The following is a 19,472-nucleotide window of genomic DNA, read 5'->3' as shown; positions in this document are numbered from 1 at the left end:
TCGGTACCCACTATGTGGGTGGTTGTTACTCGGTACCCACTATGTGGGTGGTTGTTACTCGGTACCCACTATGTGGGTGGTTGTTACTCGGTACCCACCATGTGGGTGGTTGTTACTCGGTACCCACTATGTGGGTGGTTGTTACTCGGTACCCACTATGTGGGTGGTTGTTACTCGGTACCCACTATGTGGGTGGTTGTTACTCGGTACCCACCATGTGGGTGGTTGTTACTCGGTACCCACTATGTGGGTGGTTGTTACTCGGTACCCACTATGTGGGTGGTTGTTACTCGGTACCCACTATGTGGGTGGTTGTTACTCGGTACCCACTATGTGGGTGGTTGTTACTCGGTACCCACTATGTGGGTGGTTGTTACTCGGTACCCACCATGTGGGTGGTTGTTACTCGGTACCCACTATGTGGGTGGTTGTTACTCGGTACCCACTATGTGGGTGGTTGTTACTCGGTACCCACTATGTGGGTGGTTGTTACTCGGTACCCACTATGTGGGTGGTTGTTACTCGGTACCCACTATGTGGGTGGTTGTTACTCGGTACCCACCATGTGGGTGGGTGTTACTCGGTACCCACTATGTGGGTGGTTGTTACTCGGTACCCACTATGTGGGTGGTTGTTACTCGGTACCCACTATATGGGTGGTTGTTACTCGGTACCCACTATGTGGGTGGTTGTTACTCGGTACCCACTATGTGGGTGGTTGTTACTCGGTACCCACTATGTGGGTGGTTGTTACTCGGTACCCATTATGTGGGTAGTCGTTACTCGGTACCCACTATGTGGGTGGTCGTTATTCGGTACCCACTATGCGGGTGGTCGTTACTCGGTACCCATCCTGTGGCTGGCCGTTACTCAGTACCCATCCTGTGGGTGGTCGTCAGTTAGTACCAATTATGTGGGTAGTCGTCAATATGTACTCCTTCTGTGGACGGTAGTGACTTAGTACCCCTCCTGTGGATGGTAGTGACTTAGTACCCCTCCTGTGGATGGTAGTGACTTAGTACCCCTCCTGTGGATGGTAGTGACTTAGTACCCATCCTGTGGATGGTAGTAACTTAGTACCCATCCTGTGGACGGTAGTGACTTAGTACCCATCCTGTGGACGGTAGTGACTTAGTACCCATCCTGTGGATGGTAGTGACTTAGTACCCCTCCTGTGGATGGTAGTGACTTAGTACCCCTCCTGTGGATGGTAGTGACTTAGTACCCCTCCTGTGGACGGTAGTGACTTAGTACCCATCCTGTGGATGGTAGTGACTTAGTACCCCTCCTGTGGACGGTAGTGACTTAGTACCCATCCTGTGGATGGTAGTGACTTAGTACCCCTCCTGTGGACGGTAGTGACTTAGTACCCATCCTGTGGATGGTAGTGACTTAGTACCCCTCCTATGGACGGTAGTGACTTAGTACCCATCCTGTGGACGGTAGTGACTTAGTACCCCTCCTGTGGATGGTAGTGACTTAGTACCCATCCTGTGGACGGTAGTGACTTAGTACCCATCCTGTGGACGGTAGTGACTTAGTACCCATCCTGTGGATGGTAGTGACTTAGTACCCGTCCTGTGGATGATAGTGACTTAGTACCCCTCCTGTGAACGGTAGTGACTTAGTACCCGTCCTGTGGACGGTAGTGACTTAGTACCCCTCCTGTGGACGGTAGTGACTTAGTACCCATCCTGTGGATGGTAGTGACTTAGTACCCCTCCTGTGGACGGTAGTGACTTAGTACCCATCCTGTGGACGGTAGTGACTTAGTACCCCTCCTGTGGACGGTAGTGACTTAGTACCCATCCTGTGGATGGTAGTGACTTAGTACCCCTCCTGTGAACGGTAGTGACTTAGTACCCATCCTGTGGACGGTAGTGACTTAGTACCCCTCCTGTGGACGGTAGTGACTTAGTACCCATCCTGTGAACGGTAGTGACTTAGTACCCCTCCTGTGGACGGTAGTGACTTAGTACCCATCCTGTGGACGGTAGTGACTTAGTAGCCATCCTGTGGATGGTAGTGACTTAGTACCCCTCCTGTGGATGGTAGTGACTTAGTACCCATCCTGTGGACGGTAGTGACTTAGTACCCCTCATGTGGACGGTAGTGACTTAGTACCCATCCTGTGGATGGTGGTGACTTAGTACCCCTCCTGTGAACGGTAGTGACTTAGTACCCCTCCTGTGGACGGTAGTGACTTAGTACCCATCCTGTGGATGGTAGTGACTTAGTACCCATCCTGTGGACGGTAGTGACTTAGTACCCATCCTGTGGACGGTAGTGACTTAGTACCCCTCCTGTGGATGGTAGTGACTTAGTACCCATCCTGTGGACGGTAGTGACTTAGTACCCATCCTGTGGACGGTAGTGACTTAGTACCCCTCCTGTGGATGGTAGTGACTTAGTACCCATCCTGTGGATAGTCGTCACTCAGTACCCATCGTGCGGGTAGTCGTCACTCAGTACCCATCCTGTGGGTAGTCGTCACTCAGTACCCATCCTGTGGGTAGTCGTCACTCAGTACCCATCCTGTGGGTGGTCGTCACTCAGTACCCATCCTGTGGGTGGTCGTCACTCAGTACCCATCCTGTGGGTAGTCGTCACTCAGTACCCATCCTGTGGGTGGTCGTCACTCAGTACCCATCCTGTGGGTAGTCGTCACTCAGTACCCATCCTGTGGGTAGTCGTCACTCAGTACCCATCCTGTGGGTGGTCGTCACTCAGTACCCATCCTGTGGGTAGTCGTCACTCAGTACCCATCCTGTGGGTAGTCGTCACTCAGTACCCATCCTGTGGGTAGTCGTCACTCAGTACCCATCCTGTGGGTAGTCGTCACTCAGTACCCATCCTGTGGGTAGTCGTCACTCAGTACCCATCCTGTGGATGGTCGTCAGTCAGTACCCATCCTGTGGGTGGTCGTCACTCAGTACCCATCCTGTGGGTAGTCGTCACTCAGTACCCATCCTGTGGGTAGTCGTCACTCAGTACCCATCCTGTGGGTAGTCGTCACTCAGTACCCATCCTGTGGGTAGTCGTCACTCAGTACCCATCCTGTGGATGGTCGTCACTCAGTACCCATCCTGTGGGTGGTCGTCACTCAGTACCCATCCTGCGGGTAGTCGTCACTCAGTACCCATCCTATGGGTGGTCGTCACTCAGTACCCATCCTGTGGGTGGTCGTCACTCAGTACCCATCCTGTGGGAAGTCGTCACTCAGTACCCATCGTGCGGGTAGTCGTCACTCAGTACCCATCCTGTGGGTGGTCGTCACTCAGTACCCACTGTGGGTAGTCGTCACTCAGTACCCACTGTGGGTAGTCGTCACTCAGTACCCACTGTGGGTAGTCGTCACTCAGTACCCACTGTGGGTAGTCGTCACTCAGTACCCACTGTGGGTAGTCGTCACTCAGTACCCACTATGTGGGTGGTCGTCAAAACTTAACAAGGGTACGGAATAATGTCAACACAGCAATTTACAGACCTGGAGGATCAGCTAATCTGGTAATAACTTTGATTACACAGTTATTAAATTAGATCCCAGGAACACTACAGTGAAGTACACTCCATTGTCTGGGTCACAATGGTCCCAGGAACACTACAGTGAAGTACACTCCATTGTCTGGGTCACAATGGTCCCAGGAACACTACAGTGAAGTACACTCCATTGTCTGGGTCACAATGGTCCCAGGAACACTACAGTGAAGTACACTCCATTGTCTGGGTCACAATGGTCCCAGGAACACTACAGTGAAGTACACTCCATTGTCTGGGTCACAATGGTCCCAGGAACACTACAGTGAAGTACACTCCATTGTCTGGGTCACAATGGTCCCAGGAACACTACAGTGAAGTACACTCCATTGTCTGGGTCACAATGGTCCCAGGAACCAGGCAAAACATTTTTCTCTCTTGGTTAAGCAACATCTATAGTAATAAGACTTATTTGAAAAAGGCGGAGTTGATGGTACAATATTTGACAAGAATTCGTCATGTCAACATGAGATATTCAGACATTTCTTGAACTTTTGTGAGGAAGATATCTGAAATTACTGTTTTTTTTTATTTCGTATTGTGGGGAGGGGGTTTATTTCTGCTGACAAAGTCCTTTTGTGGGTGTGAGTTAAAGTACTTGGTTTGTAGCGCACTCAGCTCACACCCTGAGGTCCGTGGTTTGATCCCCGGTACGGGTTGGAATATTAGGGTGTGTTTTCTTAAGACATCTGCTGTCCTTGTTTACCTAGCAGTAAGTAGGTACCTGGGTGTTAGCCGATTGGTGTGGGTAACATCCTGGGGGACAAAATTAACCTAAGTCGCCCGGGTACAGTTATAGAGGCTAAAACGTTGTGTAGTTTTAAAAATAGGTTATATAAATACATGACTGGGTGTGGGTGGGTGTGATTTGGACCTGACTAACTTGTGCTACTAGGTCAGTTGCCGTGTTCCTTCCTTAAGTGAATGTGACCTGACCTGACTAGATTGGGGCATTGGCTTAAGCCGGTAGGAGACTTGGACCTGCCTCGCATGGGCCAGTAGGCCTGCAGCAATGTTCCTTCTTTCTTATGTTCTTAAATGCTCAGCATAACAAGGGACTCTCTATATAGTAGTATGTCATTGATGTCAGCTATGGTCTGTATAAGTTGTATCATGTACTGGTAGAAATAAATATTATTATTACTGCATTGTTCCTTCATTGTTGTGTTAGGTCTGACTCAGTTCTTAGTGGTATATATAACATAAATGAAGGTACATAACAGTAGCATCCTTGAATATAGATTCTGGTGGATGTGTCAGTAGCCACGTTGCGCTCCCTGCATGATAACAATGATAATATATAGATTTAATGATAACCTTATCATGTCGTAAAGCATTCAGTTGAAGATCTGTCAACACTAACTTCAACCTTATAATGTAACTTTTGCCTGGTGGCAAAACCTCTCGCTTCACACGGTGGATGTCCGGGTTCGATTCCCGGCGAAGGGTTGGAAACATCGGACGTGTGTCCTTACACTGGGTGTCTATGTTCATCCAGGTACCTATTTTACTGCTAGGTGAACATGGACAGCAGGTATCTTAAGGAAACAACACGCCCTAATGTTTCCACCCGTACAGGGGATCGATCCCTGCGCATATATATATATATATATATATATATATATATATATATATATATATATATATATATATATATATATATATATATATATATATATATATATATATATATATATATATATATATATATATATATATATATATATATATATATATATATATATTACTTCTTCAATATCAGGTTTATAATATATAGAGATATTTATATATTACAAAAATATATTTCAGATATATATATATTTTTTTTATAGACAACATATACTTTTAACTATTAAAATTATTCAAGAATATTACTGGACAAAATATTTATACAAATAATGACATCAGTACTATTAATAATAATAAAATAAAAATATAATTAATAATAAAATAATAATAATAATAAAATAATAATAATCATAAAATAATTAATCATCATAAAATAATTAATAATAATCATAAAATCCTTATTAATAATAATTATATAACAAAAACATCTTCACAGTAAAAATTAATATTACCTGAATTTAAAGCAATTATTAATCACAGTAAAAATTTGTAGTTATTCCTGATTTTTTAAATATTCTTAAAATATTAACCGTTACACTATACCTGAGTATTTCTTGTTATTCCCAGTATTCCTGAGTATTATAAGCTATACCTGAGTATTCCTGAATATTCCTGAGTATTTCTAGTTATACCTGAGTATTTTTCGTTATTCCGAGTATTCCTGAGTACTTTTAGTTATACCTGAGTACTCCTGAGCACTTCTAGCTACACCCGAGTACTCCTGTGAATTTCTAGTTATTCCCGAGTATTTCTGAATATTCCCGAGTATTTCTGAATATTCCCGAGTATTTCTGAATATTCCCAAGTATTTCTGAATATTCCCAAGTATTTCTGAATATTCCCAAGTATTTCTGAATATTCCCGAGTATTTCTGAATATTCCCAAGTATTTCTGAATATTCCCAAGTATTTCTGAATATTCCCGAGTATTTCTGAATATTCCCGAGTATTTCTGAATATTCCCGAGTATTTCTGAATATTCCCAAGTATTTCTGAATATTCCCGAGTATTTCTGAATATTCCCGAGTATTTCTGAATATTCCCGAGTATTTCTGAATATTCCCGAGTATTTCTGAATATTCCCGAGTATTTCTGAATATTCCCGAGTATTTCTGAATATTCCCGAGTATTTCTGAATATTCCCGAGTATTTCTGAATATTCCCGAGTATTTCTGAATATTCCCGAGTATTTCTGAATATTCCCGAGTATTTCTGAATATTCCCGAGTATTTCTGAATATTCCCGAGTATTTCTGAATATTCCCGAGTATTTCTGAATATTCCCGAGTATTTCTGAATAATCCCGAGTATTTCTGAATATTCCCGAGTATTTCTGAATATTCCCGAGTATTTCCTTCCTTATGCCTGTCGACCTCCTGTCACACACATGAATAATTACATCTTAAAACTACAGGGGTTAATATCAGTGTAAATTTGTGCAGTATTAGTAACTTGAGTCGGTAGATACTAGAGTAGCAGAGCTAGTGTTGACTAGTGTTGACTAGTTAAACTTTGTATACAGTGACTTGTCTACTTACAACCTGAGAAGGAACTGCCTAGTATAGATGGAACTGCCTAGTATAGATGGAACTGCCTAGTATAGATGGAACTGCCTAGTATAGATGGAACTGCCTAGTATAGATGGAACTGCCTAGTATAGATGGAACTGCCTAGTATAGCAGGAACTGCCTAGTATAGATGGAACTGCCTAGTATAGATGGAACTGCCTAGTATAGATGGAACTGCCTAGTATAGATGGAACTGCCTTGTATAGACGGAACTGCCTAGTATAGATGGAACTGCCTAGTATAGATGGAAGTGCCTAGTATAGATGGAACTGCCTAGTATAGATGGAACTGCCTTGTATAGACGGAACTGCCTAGTATAGATGGAACTGCCTAGTATAGATGGAAGTGCCTAGTATAGATGGAACTGCCTTGTATAGACGGAACTGCCTAGTATAGCAGGAACTGCCTTGTATAGATGGAACTGCCTAGTATAGATGGAACTGCCTAGTATAGATGGAAGTGCCTAGTATAGATGGAAGTGCCTAGTATAGATGGAACTGCCTAGTATAGATGGAACTGCCTAGTATAGATGGAACTGCCTTGTATAGACGGAACTGCCTAGTATAGATGGAACTGCTTAGTATAGATGGAACTGCCTAGTATAGATGGAACTGCCTAGTATAGATGGAACTGCCTAGTATAGACGGAACTGCCTAGTATAGATGGAACTGCCTAGTATAGATGGAACTGCCTAGTATAGATGGAACTGCCTAGTATAGATGGAACTGCCTAGTATAGACGGAACTGCCTAGTATAGATGGAACTGCCTAGTATAGATGGAAGTGCCTAGTATAGATGGAACTGCCTTGTATAGACGGAACTGCCTAGTATAGCAGGAACTGCCTAGTATAGATGGAACTGCCTAGTATAGATGGAACTGCCTAGTATAGATGGAACTGCCTTGTATAGACGGAACTGCCTAGTATAGCAGGAACTGCCTAGTATAGATGGAACTGCCTAGTATAGATGAAACTGCCTTGTATAGACGGAACTGCCTAGTATAGAAAGAACTGCCTAGTATAGAAGGTACTACCTAGTATATAGAGAGGCCTACCTAGTATAGAAGGGCCTACCTAGTATAGAGGGGCCTACCTAGTATAGAGGGGCCTACCTAGTATAGAGGGCCTACCTAGTATAGAGGGGCCTACCTAGTATAGAGGGGCCTACCTAGTACAGAGGGGCCTACCTAGTACAGAGGGGCCTACCTAGTATAGAGGAGCCTACCTAGTATAGAGGGCCTACCTAGTATAGAGGGGCCTACCTAGTATAGAGGGGCCTACCTAGTACAGAGGGGCCTACCTAGTATAGAGGGGCCTACCTAGTACAGAGGGGCCTACCTAGTACAGAGGGGCCTACCTAGTATAGAGGAGCCTACCTAGTACAGAGGGGCCTACCTAGTATAGAGGAGCCTACCTAGTACAGAGAGGCCTACCTAGTATAGAGAGGCCTACCTAGTATAGAGGGGCCTACCTAGTACAGAGAGGCCTACCTAGTATAGAGAGGCCTACCTAGTATAGAGGGCTTACCTAGTACAGAGAGGCCTACCTAGTATAGAGAGGCCTACCTAGTATAGGGGGCCTACCTAGTATAGAGAGGCCTACCTAGTATAGAGAGGCCTACCTAGTATAGAGAGGCCTACCTAGTATAGAGAGGCCTACCTAGTATAGAGGCCTACCTAGTATAGAGGCCTACCTAGTATAGAGGGCCTACCTAGTACAGAGAGGCCTACCTAGTATAGAGAGGCTTACCTAGTATAGAGAGGCCTACCTAGTATAGAGGAGCCTACCTAGTACAGAGGGGCCTACCTAGTATAGAGGAGCCTACCTAGTACAGAGAGGCTTACCTAGTATAGAGAGGCCTACCTAGTATAGAGGGGCCTACCTAGTACAGAGAGGCCTACCTAGTATAGAGAGGCCTACCTAGTATAGAGGGCCTACCTAGTATAGAGAGGCCTACCTAGTATAGAGGCCTACCTAGTATAGAGGCCTACCTAGTATAGAGAGGCCTACCTAGTACAGAGGCCTACCTAGTATAGAGGCCTACCTAGTATAGAGAGGCCTACCTAGTACAGAGAGGCCTACCTAGTATAGAGAGGCCTACCTAGTATAGAGGCCTACCTAGTATAGAGAGGCCTACCTAGTACAGAGGCCTACCTAGTATAGAGAGGCCTACCTAGTATAGAAGGCCTACCTAGTACAGAGAGGCCTACCTAGTACAGAGAGGCCTACCTAGTATAGAGAGGCCTACCTATAGGCCAGTATTCTAAATGTTTCAACCCTCACAATCTTATTCACTATTGTTCTTGCACAATTCCTCTAATTTACCAAATGTAATTAATTAAAAAAACTGAAATCATTACAAAATCAGTTTTAATAATCATTCTAAAACTTCTGCATGGAAAATTATGTTTGCTAAATTATCATAATTACTTTTGATATTTATATCAGGTACATTAATATAATTCTGACGACACATTGGTATCAAAAAATGTGGCTATTGTCCATAGGTTGTTATATTGGGTGGTCGTTAGTCACTGGCATCTGATATCAGGTACATCACCAGTCGTCCACTGCCAGTCGTTGGGGCCAGGAGCTGTGAATCGACTCCTGTAACCACAAACAGGTGGGTACTGCCTCGATGAACCCAACAAATCTTAAAATTAGAGAAACCATGTGATTAGTTCAACTCATCTTGAAATTTAACAAAAGTTCTTTATTTTTTTTTACAGGAATGTAAAAAAATCTAAACTAATTATTCTTCTATCACAGTTAAGGTAGTTATGGTTAATATCACAGTTATGTTAAATTAGTTGAGGTACTTAAATAATTTTAATATCACAGTTATGTTAAATTAGTTGAGGAAGTTAAATAATTTTAATATCACAGTTATGTTAAATTAGTTGAGGTACTTAAATAATTTTAATATCACAATTATGTTAAATTAGTTGAGGAAGTTAATTAATTTTAATATCACAGTTATGTTAAATTAGTTGAGGTACTTAAATAATTTTAATATCACAGTTATGTTAAATTAGTTGAGGAAGTTAATTAATTTTAATATCACAGTTATGTTAAATTAGTTGAGGTAGTTAAATAATTTTAATATCACAGTTATGTTAAATTAGTTGAGGTACTTAAATAATTTTAATATCACAGTTATGTTAAATTAGTTGAGGTACTTAAATAATTTTAATATCACAGTTATGTTAAATTAGTTGAGGTACTTAAATAATTTTAATATCACAGTTGTTAAATTAGTTGAGGTACTTAAATAATTTTAATATCACAGTTATGTTAAATTAGTTGAGGAAGTTAATTAATTTTAATATCACAGTTATGTTAAATTAGTTGAGGTACTTAAATAATTTTAATATCACAGTTATGTTAAATTAGTTGAGGTAGTTAAATAATTTTAATATCACAGTTATGTTAAATAAGTTGAGGAAGTTAAATAATTTTAATATCACAGTTACGTTAAATTAGTTGAGGAAGTTAAATAATTTTAATATCACAGTTATGTTAAATTAGTTGAGGTAGTTAATTAATTTTAAGCATCACAGTTCAGAGCAATTGCAGCACCTTAAAAGATACAACGAGAAAATGAAGTGTAGGTGTCGAGTTAGCTGGTCTGTGTAATATGTTTGTAATGGTGTGGGGCAGCAGGGCAGATGAGCCCTGGTGCAGTCTACTTGTGGTATGATGTTGTTATCAAGCGGGCAAGAGCACCCTGCTTGGCAGGATGCTGTGGTTGGTTTGTCTTTAGTCCATTATTTTCCTTTTTGCTGCTTTAGGGCTGGAGCAGGTGGTCTCGATGGCGTTAGAAGAATTCGGAGTAAAATTCTTGATCATTCTGCTGGTAGACATCTATCTGCTGCATCAACATTGTCTGCTCCAGTTGTAGTTGTTGAACCTCCTGCAGGTTGTCTCTCTCGGCAGTGGCAGCACTCAGCTCCATCTGCATATCTAGTAGTCTCTGCTTTCCCAGGTCACGATTTATCTTGGTAGTCTGGGTGTTCTTAGCCTTTTCCCCCAACTCTTCATTTTCAAATGGAGTTTCAGTCTCATTAAGTTTTGGCTTCTTGGGGCGTCGCCTGCGGGAAGGTCTGGCCTCATCTTGTGACTTGCGTTTACGTTCTCTCTTCTTAGGAACTTCCTCCTCGAAGATGTCTGAAGGTGCCACTGCCACCATCTGCTCCAAGTTGAAGTCATCAGCTGCAGTGCCGGGCATGGACTCCACTGTGCTTGGAATGGTGGCTTCACTTGCATCCATCTGTGGTACGAAGGTTGTATCACCGAAGTAAGTGCATACAGTGTCTGGATCACCGAGGTCAATATATGCAGTGTCTGGATCACCGAGGTCAGTATATGCAGTGTCTGGATCACCAAGGTCAGTGTATCCGGTATCTGCCATAGGATCCATAGTTATGACATTCACTATGTCATCAGACAAAGCCAAATCAGATTCACAGACTGATGCACTAACATCATGTACGTCCTGTGGAGTCGTCATACTGAGGCTGTCGAACCATTCAAGCTCAGACGGCCGATACACACTAAGCTTCCAAATTTTCTGTGGAAAGTAAGCAGGTATAATTTAGTAACTGTCGAGGATAACCCCAAAAAGTCAAAGTGATTTATTTCCATTGGAGTCTTTATATTAATTATTAGATGCAGTAAAAATTTCATTAGGTACTTCTCAGTATTTTTCCTAAACTGGTCTTGATATGATAAGACAGCCTAGTCGGAATAGGCTATCTTATCATATCAGGCTATGTCACAAGGTTTTTGAGGCCTGGCTACCTACTGTGGCTACTACACAACTATGTTCACTTTCTCTACCATCATACTGGATATTTTTAGACTTAAGGGATTAAGGATTCTTTATTACAGCATGATACAGTGTTTGTACAGAGGTGGTGACATTTAGGTGTGCACGAAGAAAGTTCTTAGTACGCAGAGCATTTCAGGCGGGGTGGGGTTTGAACTCGTGGCGAGTGAGTTTTGCGACTCACCCGCCATGAGTTCCATCCCCACCCGTGGTATGGTTTGCAATCGTGTCCTTACGATTTCATGAGTCATTCTGGACATGGTTGTCAGCAGTTTAAATACATTATTGAGCTTCGCTTGCTTTACCCTATCTGTTGCATTAAATGCTTCCAAGTGTTGCATTTCCACCTTTGGTTCGGTTGGTAGTGTCGTCAGCTCACACACTCAGGGACCGAGGATCGCTCCCCGACACTAGTGAAAACGTTGGGCATGTCTCCTCTCACCTGCTGCCCCTGGGAACCTAACAGTAAGTAGGTAGGTGCAGATCTACTGTTGTGGGTAGCATCCTGGGGGAGAAAATTAAAGGACCACAATTGAAATAAGACCTTCCTTGATCACGCACTAATTGTGTTATCCTGGGTGGCTAACCCTCTAAGTTAGGTATCCCAAGAAAAATCTTATGTTATCCTGGTCTAAATGCTCTCTTAGACCCAGGTCAATTTATTTTTGTTAATGCAGAGTATCGTGAAGAACAAGGATAATCTAATTAGGGAACGGGTGGGATTCGAACCTGTGGCGAGTGAGTTCTAAAACTCACAGGTCAGTTTGTTAACGCACCGAGATAAGAATAATCCCTCTGCAGTGGGACTGATCACCTCAAAAACTGGTTCTCCAAGGTTGGTGACTGATTACATCATCTACGACACATTGTTTACTGTTACCACGACACACTGTTCTCTGTTACCACGACACATTGTTCTCTGTTACCACGACACACTGTTCTCTATTACCACGACACATTGTTCTCTGTTACCACGACACATTGTTCTCTGTTACCACGACACACTGTTCTCTGTTACCACGACACACTGTTCTCTGTTACCACGACACATTGTTCTCTGTTACCACGACACACTGTTCTCTGTTACCACGACACACTGTTCTCTATTACCACGACACACTGTTCTCTGTTACCACGACATACTGTTCTCTGTTACCACGACACACTGTTCTCTATTACCACGACACACTGTTCTCTGTTACCACGACACACTGTTCTCTGTTACCACGACACACTGTTCTCTATTACCACGACACATTGTTCTCTGTTACCACGACATACTGTTCTCTGTTACCACGACACACTGTTCTCTATTACCACGACACATTGTTCTCTGTTACCACGACATACTGTTCTCTATTACCACGACACACTGTTCTCTATTACCACGACACACTGTTCTCTATTACCACGACACATTGTTCTCTATTACCACGACACACTGTTCTCTATTACCACGACACACTGTTCTCTATTACCACGACACACTGTTCTCTATTACCACGACACACTGTTCTCTATTACCACGACACATTGTTCTCTATTACCACGACACACTGTTCTCTATTACCACGACACACTGTTCTCTATTACCACGACACACTGTTCTCTATTACCACGACACACTGTTCTCTATTACCACGACACACTGTTCTCTGTTACCACGACACACTGTTCTCTATTACCACGACACACTGTTCTCTGCTACACACGTAAAATTCAACCAGTCTACAGAGTCTATGCCGATAACCTCCAGTTTCTTACGAAATACGCTTTTCTGGTTTACTAAATCAAGTATCTTTTGTAAATTTAAAATTATCATACCTGTGAGATTCGCGGGTCTCAATATCTTGGTAGCGTTCTCTCGTACAAGCACTACAAGCAGGTACGTTGCAGGGAAGCAAGCCAGGTTGTATCCTCACCAATGCTAGTGTAGAACAGAGCTCCCAGCTCCTACGTATTACTTACAACGCTGGACAAGTGCTCTCCACCAGTTAATTTTGCCTCAGCCAAGCACTCGTCTCAATCTGAGTTTTAACTGGCTGAGGAAAGTCAATACGTATCACGACGTATGGACTCAATACGTATCACGACATGTATATTATTTCTGACGGACGTTCGCATGATTCAAGGGAGGGGCCTGGATGATGTCAGAAGCCTTTAATATACCTGGAACTCAGAGAATTTAGACCAGGATGGTAGGGCACACACTGAGGTCCGATGTATGTGTTGATCCCAGAGTACAAAGTAGCCTGAGGAATGTGTTGAACCCAGAGTACAAGGTAGCTTGAGGAATGTGTTGAACCCAGAGTACAAGGTAGCCTGAGGAATGTATTGACCCCAGAGTACAAGGTAGCCTCAGGAATGTGTTGAACCCAGAGTACAAGGTAGCCCGAGGAATGTGTTGAACCCAGAGTACAAGGTAGCCTGAGGAATGTATTGACCCCAGAGTACAAGGTAGCCTGAGGAATGTGTTGAACCCAGAGTACAAGGTAGCCTGAGGAATGTATTGACCCCAGAGTACAAGGTAGCCTGAGGAATGTGTTGAACCCAGAGTACAAGGTAGCCTGAGGAATGTATTGACCCCAAAGTACAAGGTAGCCTGAGGAATGTGTTGAACCCAGAGTACAAGGTAGCCTGAGGAATGTATTGACCCCAGAGTACAAGGTAGCCTGAGGAATGTGTTGAACCCAGAGTACAAGGTAGCCTGAGGAATGTATTGACCCCAGAGTACAAGGTAGCCTGAGGAATGTGTTGAACCCAGAGTACAAGGTAGCCTGAGGAATGTATTGACCCCAAAGTACAAGGTAGCCTGAGGAATGTGTTGAACCCAGAGTACAAGGTAGCCTGAGGAATGTATTGACCCCAGAGTACAAGGTAGCCTGAGGAATGTGTTGAACCCAGAGTACAAGGTAGCCCGAGGAATGTGTTGAACCCAGAGTACAAGGTAGCCTGAGGAATGTATTGACCTCAGAGTACAAGGTAGCCTGAGGAATGTGTTGAACCCAGAGTACAAGGTAGCCTGAGGAATGTATTGACCCCAGAGTACAAGATAGCCTGAGGAATGTGTTGAACCCAGAGTACAAGGTAGCCAGAGGAATGTGTTGAACCTAGAGTACAAGGTAGGATGATGGTGATGATGGCTGGTCTGGGACCCGGCAGTGAGGTACACTCTCCAGGCAGGTCCATCCACTATGTCAGTATTTCACTGTTACTCAGAGAGTCAAATGGCTAACTGTTTACGAGCTTCAAGCAGTAATTAGCTGACTGAAGTTTAAGATTGTCCTCCAAGAAACAATCCTGAAGAGCAATGAGGCACAATACCGTAAGTTTCTCTCTCCTATGTCTGGGTTATTCATCACGGTGGCCCGTGGCCTGGTGGCAAAAGATCTCGCTTCACACGGCGAGTTGTCCGGGTTCGATTCCTGGCGAAGGGGTGGAAACATCGGACGTGTTTCCGTACATTGGTTGTGCATGTTCACCCATCAGTAAAATAGGTACCTGGGTGTTAGTGGACTGGTGTGGGTCGCATCCTGGGACAAAACTGACCTAATTTGCGGGAAATGCTCATCATAACAAGCGGCTTTCTATATAGTAGTAAGTCATTGGTGTCAGCTATGGTCTGTATAAGTTGTATCATGTACTCCTAGTAAATATATTATTATTATATCCTTTATAACTCGCTAGTCCTTTGAAAAGGCTGTTATAAATCTTTTAGCTTTATGCATTGTAGAAACATAAACATCTGATGTATTCCCTGTATCCCCTGTATTCCCTGGAACGCAGGAGGGAGAGATACATGATTATATACACCTGGAAAATCCTAGAGGGACTAGTACCGAACTTGCACACGAAAATCACTCACTACGAAAGCAAAAGACTTGGCAGACGATGCAACATCCCCCCAATGAAAAGCAGGGGTGTCACTAGCACGTTAAGAGACCATACAATAAGTGTCAGGGGCCCGAGACTGTTCAACTGCCTCCCAGCATACATAAGGGGGATTACCAACAGACCCCTGGCAGTCTTCAAGCTGGCACTGGACAAGCACCTAAAGTCAGTTCCTGATCAGCCGGGCTGTGGCTCGTACGTTGGTTTGCGTGCAGCCAGCAGCAACAGCCTGGTTGATCAGGCGCTGATCCACCAGGAGGCCTGGTCACAGACCGGGCCGCGGGGGCGTTGACCCCCGAAACTCTCTCCAGGTAAACTCCAGACACCTTTGACGGGTCTAATTTTCCTGCTCTCGCAGCTTGACTCAGGTCCAGGCTCGTCTGGTGCTTGCTTGGTCAACCAAGCTGTTGTTGCTGGCGCCCTGCTGACCCACATGTCCATCACAGCTTGGGTGATCTAGATAACCTTGAACACGTGGCACATCTTGGGGAAGCGCTGAACCTGTAGGGGGGTCATACAGCACGCGACATCTTTTAGAATTTCCATAATCAAGGGGAAACGCTAAAGCCGTAGGGGTTCATCACCTACGGAATAGGATGTAATCATGATCTAAGAAAAGGAAGGATAGCTCCACTTCCTTGGATGAAGTCTTATCTAGATGAATAAGACACTTGAGCAACACGAGGGTATCATTGTGGAGATGTGTCGCCAACCAGTGGCTTTATCAGTCCAGTACTGTGTATAATGACGGAAAACCAAGCAATAGTTTGAGGTAATCAGTCCCTCAGCCTTGAAAAATGATGGATCAGATTCATCAATGCTGAGGGACTGATCACCTCAGATTACTATTTCATGGATTCCATCTACAGTATTAATCTCTACTGAACTGACAACAGCCACTGGCTGGCGAACATCTGCACAAGAAATAACCAAGTGTTACACATCTGTCTTGCTCATTTGTTTGTGGTTCTTGTTTACCATTAGAGTATAAGCCCCCATCACCTGCCTTGTTACAACAGGCAGTTACCCACCTAGGCAGGGTGACCCCGAGGAAGAAGAAACACTTTCGTCATTCACTCCATTACTGTCGTGCCAGAGGTGTGCAGATACTATAGTTAAACTGCAACATATCTAAACATAACCAAGTCAAGCGTTAAACCAGTAAGGTTCACAAGAGCCTTGCAGTGAGGACCAACCCTGTGTAAGATTGTTGTTAAAGAATCTCAGATTATGTGCTTTTGAGGTCGCTAAGGGACACCTAGTTTAACCAATTGTATGGTCACACCTTGCCTTAGCAAATAGCTGTTAGACACGCCTTTCGGCTTAAATATGAGACCTTTTGTCCTTGACGGTGTCAGATCTCGGCGTCAGGTCAAAACACGTGTGTACACCTCATTGTGGGGGGTGCTTTGAAGACCATATAAGCCCAAGGAACAGCTGAGCAAAGGAGATTCGAGCGGAGCTGCTGCTAGTGTGCAGGGTTTGGGAGAGGGCTGCTGGAGTCTCTGGAGACATTGGGCAGAGTACTGGCTTGGAGCAGTGCTTGTGCTGTATAGGTCTTGGGACCTGTGGCTAGTGTGTGATTTAGTTCCTGTGGTGAACTGTCCTCTGAACTATATTGTAAGTTATATTCTGTTTCGTCAGTTGATTGTATTCCGTCTCACTGCTTATGTGTGCCATCCCCATTTATCTAAACCCCAATAATGTTCTCCTGTTCCCAAATATATTATTGTACAAGGACTTAATAATAAACTGTGTTTGAATGGAATAGTAATATTCACTGTCCCCGTTGTTTACTTACCTCCGCTAATCACTTGACTCACCTCTCCTGCCCTTTTCCCTCCCTTTACTCCCATATTCCCCAATATCCCCACGTGACAGTTTCTTACAAGAACCTGTCTTGTACCCGTTCACTTTACTTCTTCAAGGGTAATGGACTGATTATATCTCTACCTCTGCTAACTCTTCTGTACTGGACTGTAGAAGCCTACTGTGTAGGCGAAGCGTTTCAGGAAGAAGCCTACTGTGTAGGCGGAGCGTTTCAGGAATCAAGATACCCAACTGCTGAACAGTATCTTAACCTGTCTGCATTGTATACCATTACCATATTCACTTCTGATACGTTACAGTTTTGACCTAGAATTATTATACTGTACTTAAAAGCGCTAAACCCATAGGGCGTCATACAGCATCTTTTGCAGTAAAACGGTAAGCGATCAGGTTTGATCCGAGAGGCAGAGTTCCCGTGCATCAAAGGATACCTAAAGAGGGATTAAACCCTAAGATTACAAACTTGGCATAGACACCCAAACTCATGTTATTCAGACCTTCATTATGTATCACAAATGCAAAATATGGTAAAAAAAATAATACAAATTAAGAAACTTTATATTTTAATTTTTTCCATGTTTTTACAAAAAAAAAAAAAAAAAAATATATATATATATATATATAATATATATATATATATATATGTATATGTATATATATATATATATATATATATATATATATATATATATATATATATATATATATATATATATATATATATAATATATATATATATAATAGTTATAAAATCTGGTATCACAGGTAATAAGGTACTTTAATTCTGGACTTAAAATATTGCACGTATTAATAATAATTATAATAAATTAAAACAATAGTAATGTGCATGCAGTATTGTCCAGGTTATAAACCCAGGAAACAATCACAATTGGATTGTTGAATAAATAAGATTAGATCCATCAAATATAAAAAGATAATAAGATTAGATCAATCTACAAAATAAAGTTAGCTCATTCTACAAGATGATCATCAGTTCGTTTGACTAGTATTACAAAATTAGTGAAGTATTAGTTGAATTCTTAGTTTGGTGTTGATCATAGTGAAATGTGAATGATGCTCACACAGGATGAGAAGTGAAACAGAAGGCAGAAGAGGAAAAATAAGATGAGAAGTGAAACAGAAGGCAGAAGAGGAAAAATAAGATGAGAAGTGAAACAGAAGGCAGAAGAGGAAAAATAAGATGAGAAGTGAAACAGAAGGCAGAAGAGGAAAAATAAGATGAGAAGTGAAACAGAAGGCAGAAGAGGAAAAAAGATGAGAAGTGAAACAGAAGGCAGAAGAGGAAAAATAAGACGAGAAGTGAAACAGAAGGCAGAAGAGGAAAAAAGATGAGAAGTGAAACAGAAGGCAGAAGAGGAGAAAAGATGAGAAGTGAAACAAAGGCGGAAGAGGAAAAAAGATGAGAAGTGAAACAGAAGGCAGAAGAGGAAACAAATAATGAAGAGAAGCTAGATAAATTAATTAGATGGGGTAGGATAAAAACAGAAATGCAGACAAAATAATGAGGAAAAGTGGCAAGAGCAGAAAAAGAAATTGAAGTAGGGAATAAAAATGAGAGATGTTATAAAATAGTTAAAACAAGTAAATGTCTAGCAAAACAAGTACATACATACCAAAAATAATTAAATAGTGCAATAGTAAAGCTGTAGAAAGAACCCTCTCCCCTTCTAAGAGGGACAGGTTACCTTGATGCTGGTGACAGGCTCTTGATCAAGAGTAATTTCAGCAGTCTCTCCTTCCCAGGATCAAACCTAATTACCTCCCATTCTTGAAGCATTGCAGACTCCTCAAGTTTTAGCTCTTTCCAATGAGTAATATTTACATAAACTCAAGAGGGAGCACTAAAATCATAGGAGTCAATGCAGTGCCTGGGAAATAGGATGTAATCAGATTCAATCCAAGGAAGTCTAGGATAACTCAAATTCCTTAGAGGAGTCCTTCACTTGCACCATGGCAATCTCCCCTATAATGAATTAAGACGTGCAACATCTGGGTGTCTATTCTGTAGACGTTTCGTCAGCCAGTGGCTTGACCAATGCAATACAGAAGACTGGAGAGGTAGAAAATGAGATAATCAGTACAAGGAGCAATGTTCTGTACACAAATCAGTACAAGGAGTAATGTTCAGTACACAAATCAGTACAAGGAGCAATGTTCAGTACACACAGTCT

General features: G+C 42.7%; 1 protein-coding gene and 2 long non-coding RNA genes across 6 annotated transcripts; 1 reads left to right on the top strand and 2 right to left on the bottom strand.

Annotated features, from left to right (window-relative positions):
• Nucleotides 1–5,384: 5,384 nt before the first annotated feature.
• Nucleotides 5,385–9,696, bottom strand: LOC138852379 (uncharacterized). 3 transcript variants are annotated; one of them, XR_011391706.1, is made up of 4 exons: nucleotides 8,689–9,696; nucleotides 7,975–8,651; nucleotides 7,900–7,918; nucleotides 5,385–7,824 (listed from the first exon to the last, which is right to left on the bottom strand). It is a non-coding gene; the product is annotated as an uncharacterized lncRNA (long non-coding RNA). The 3 variants fall into 3 exon arrangements; XR_011391705.1 differs by having other exon boundaries at nucleotides 7,900–8,651; XR_011391704.1 differs by having other exon boundaries at nucleotides 5,387–7,843; nucleotides 7,881–8,651.
• A 277-nt stretch (nucleotides 9,697–9,973) lies between these two features.
• On the bottom strand, nucleotides 9,974–13,603 carry LOC128686966 (uncharacterized). Of its 2 annotated transcripts, XM_053774282.2 has the most exons (3): nucleotides 13,384–13,603; nucleotides 11,865–12,064; nucleotides 9,974–11,301 (listed from the first exon to the last, which is right to left on the bottom strand). In XM_053774282.2, exons 2-3 carry the CDS (start codon nucleotides 11,898–11,900, stop codon nucleotides 10,549–10,551), a joined length of 789 nt encoding a protein of 262 aa, XP_053630257.2. In that variant the 5' UTR covers nucleotides 11,901–12,064; nucleotides 13,384–13,603; the 3' UTR covers nucleotides 9,974–10,548. The 2 variants fall into 2 exon arrangements, with proteins under 2 accessions (XP_053630257.2, XP_053630258.2); XM_053774283.2 differs by lacking the exon at nucleotides 11,865–12,064 and having other exon boundaries at nucleotides 9,975–11,301; nucleotides 13,384–13,585.
• Nucleotides 13,604–17,956: 4,353 nt separating this feature from the next.
• LOC138852378 (uncharacterized) lies at nucleotides 17,957–18,887 on the top strand. Its single transcript, XR_011391703.1, has 2 exons — nucleotides 17,957–18,648; nucleotides 18,684–18,887. It is a non-coding gene; the product is annotated as an uncharacterized lncRNA (long non-coding RNA).
• The last annotated feature ends 585 nt before the right edge of the window (nucleotides 18,888–19,472 follow it).

Source organism: Cherax quadricarinatus, chromosome 7 (assembly GCF_038502225.1).
Source record: "Cherax quadricarinatus isolate ZL_2023a chromosome 7, ASM3850222v1, whole genome shotgun sequence".
NCBI lineage: Eukaryota > Metazoa > Arthropoda > Malacostraca > Decapoda > Parastacidae > Cherax > Cherax quadricarinatus.
Note: the sequence above shows the minus strand (reverse complement) of the source record. Positions and strands in the feature narration are given on the sequence as shown.

Excerpts from the sequence above, each read along its gene's own strand:
- LOC128686966 (XM_053774282.2), bottom strand. The coding sequence starts at position 11,900 with ATGCAACACTTGGAAGCATTTAATGCAACAGATAGG. Across the intron at positions 11,302-11,864 it reads CATTTAATGCAACAGATAGG|AAAATTTGGAAGCTTAGTGT; the intron begins GTAAAGCAAGCG and ends TACTTTCCACAG.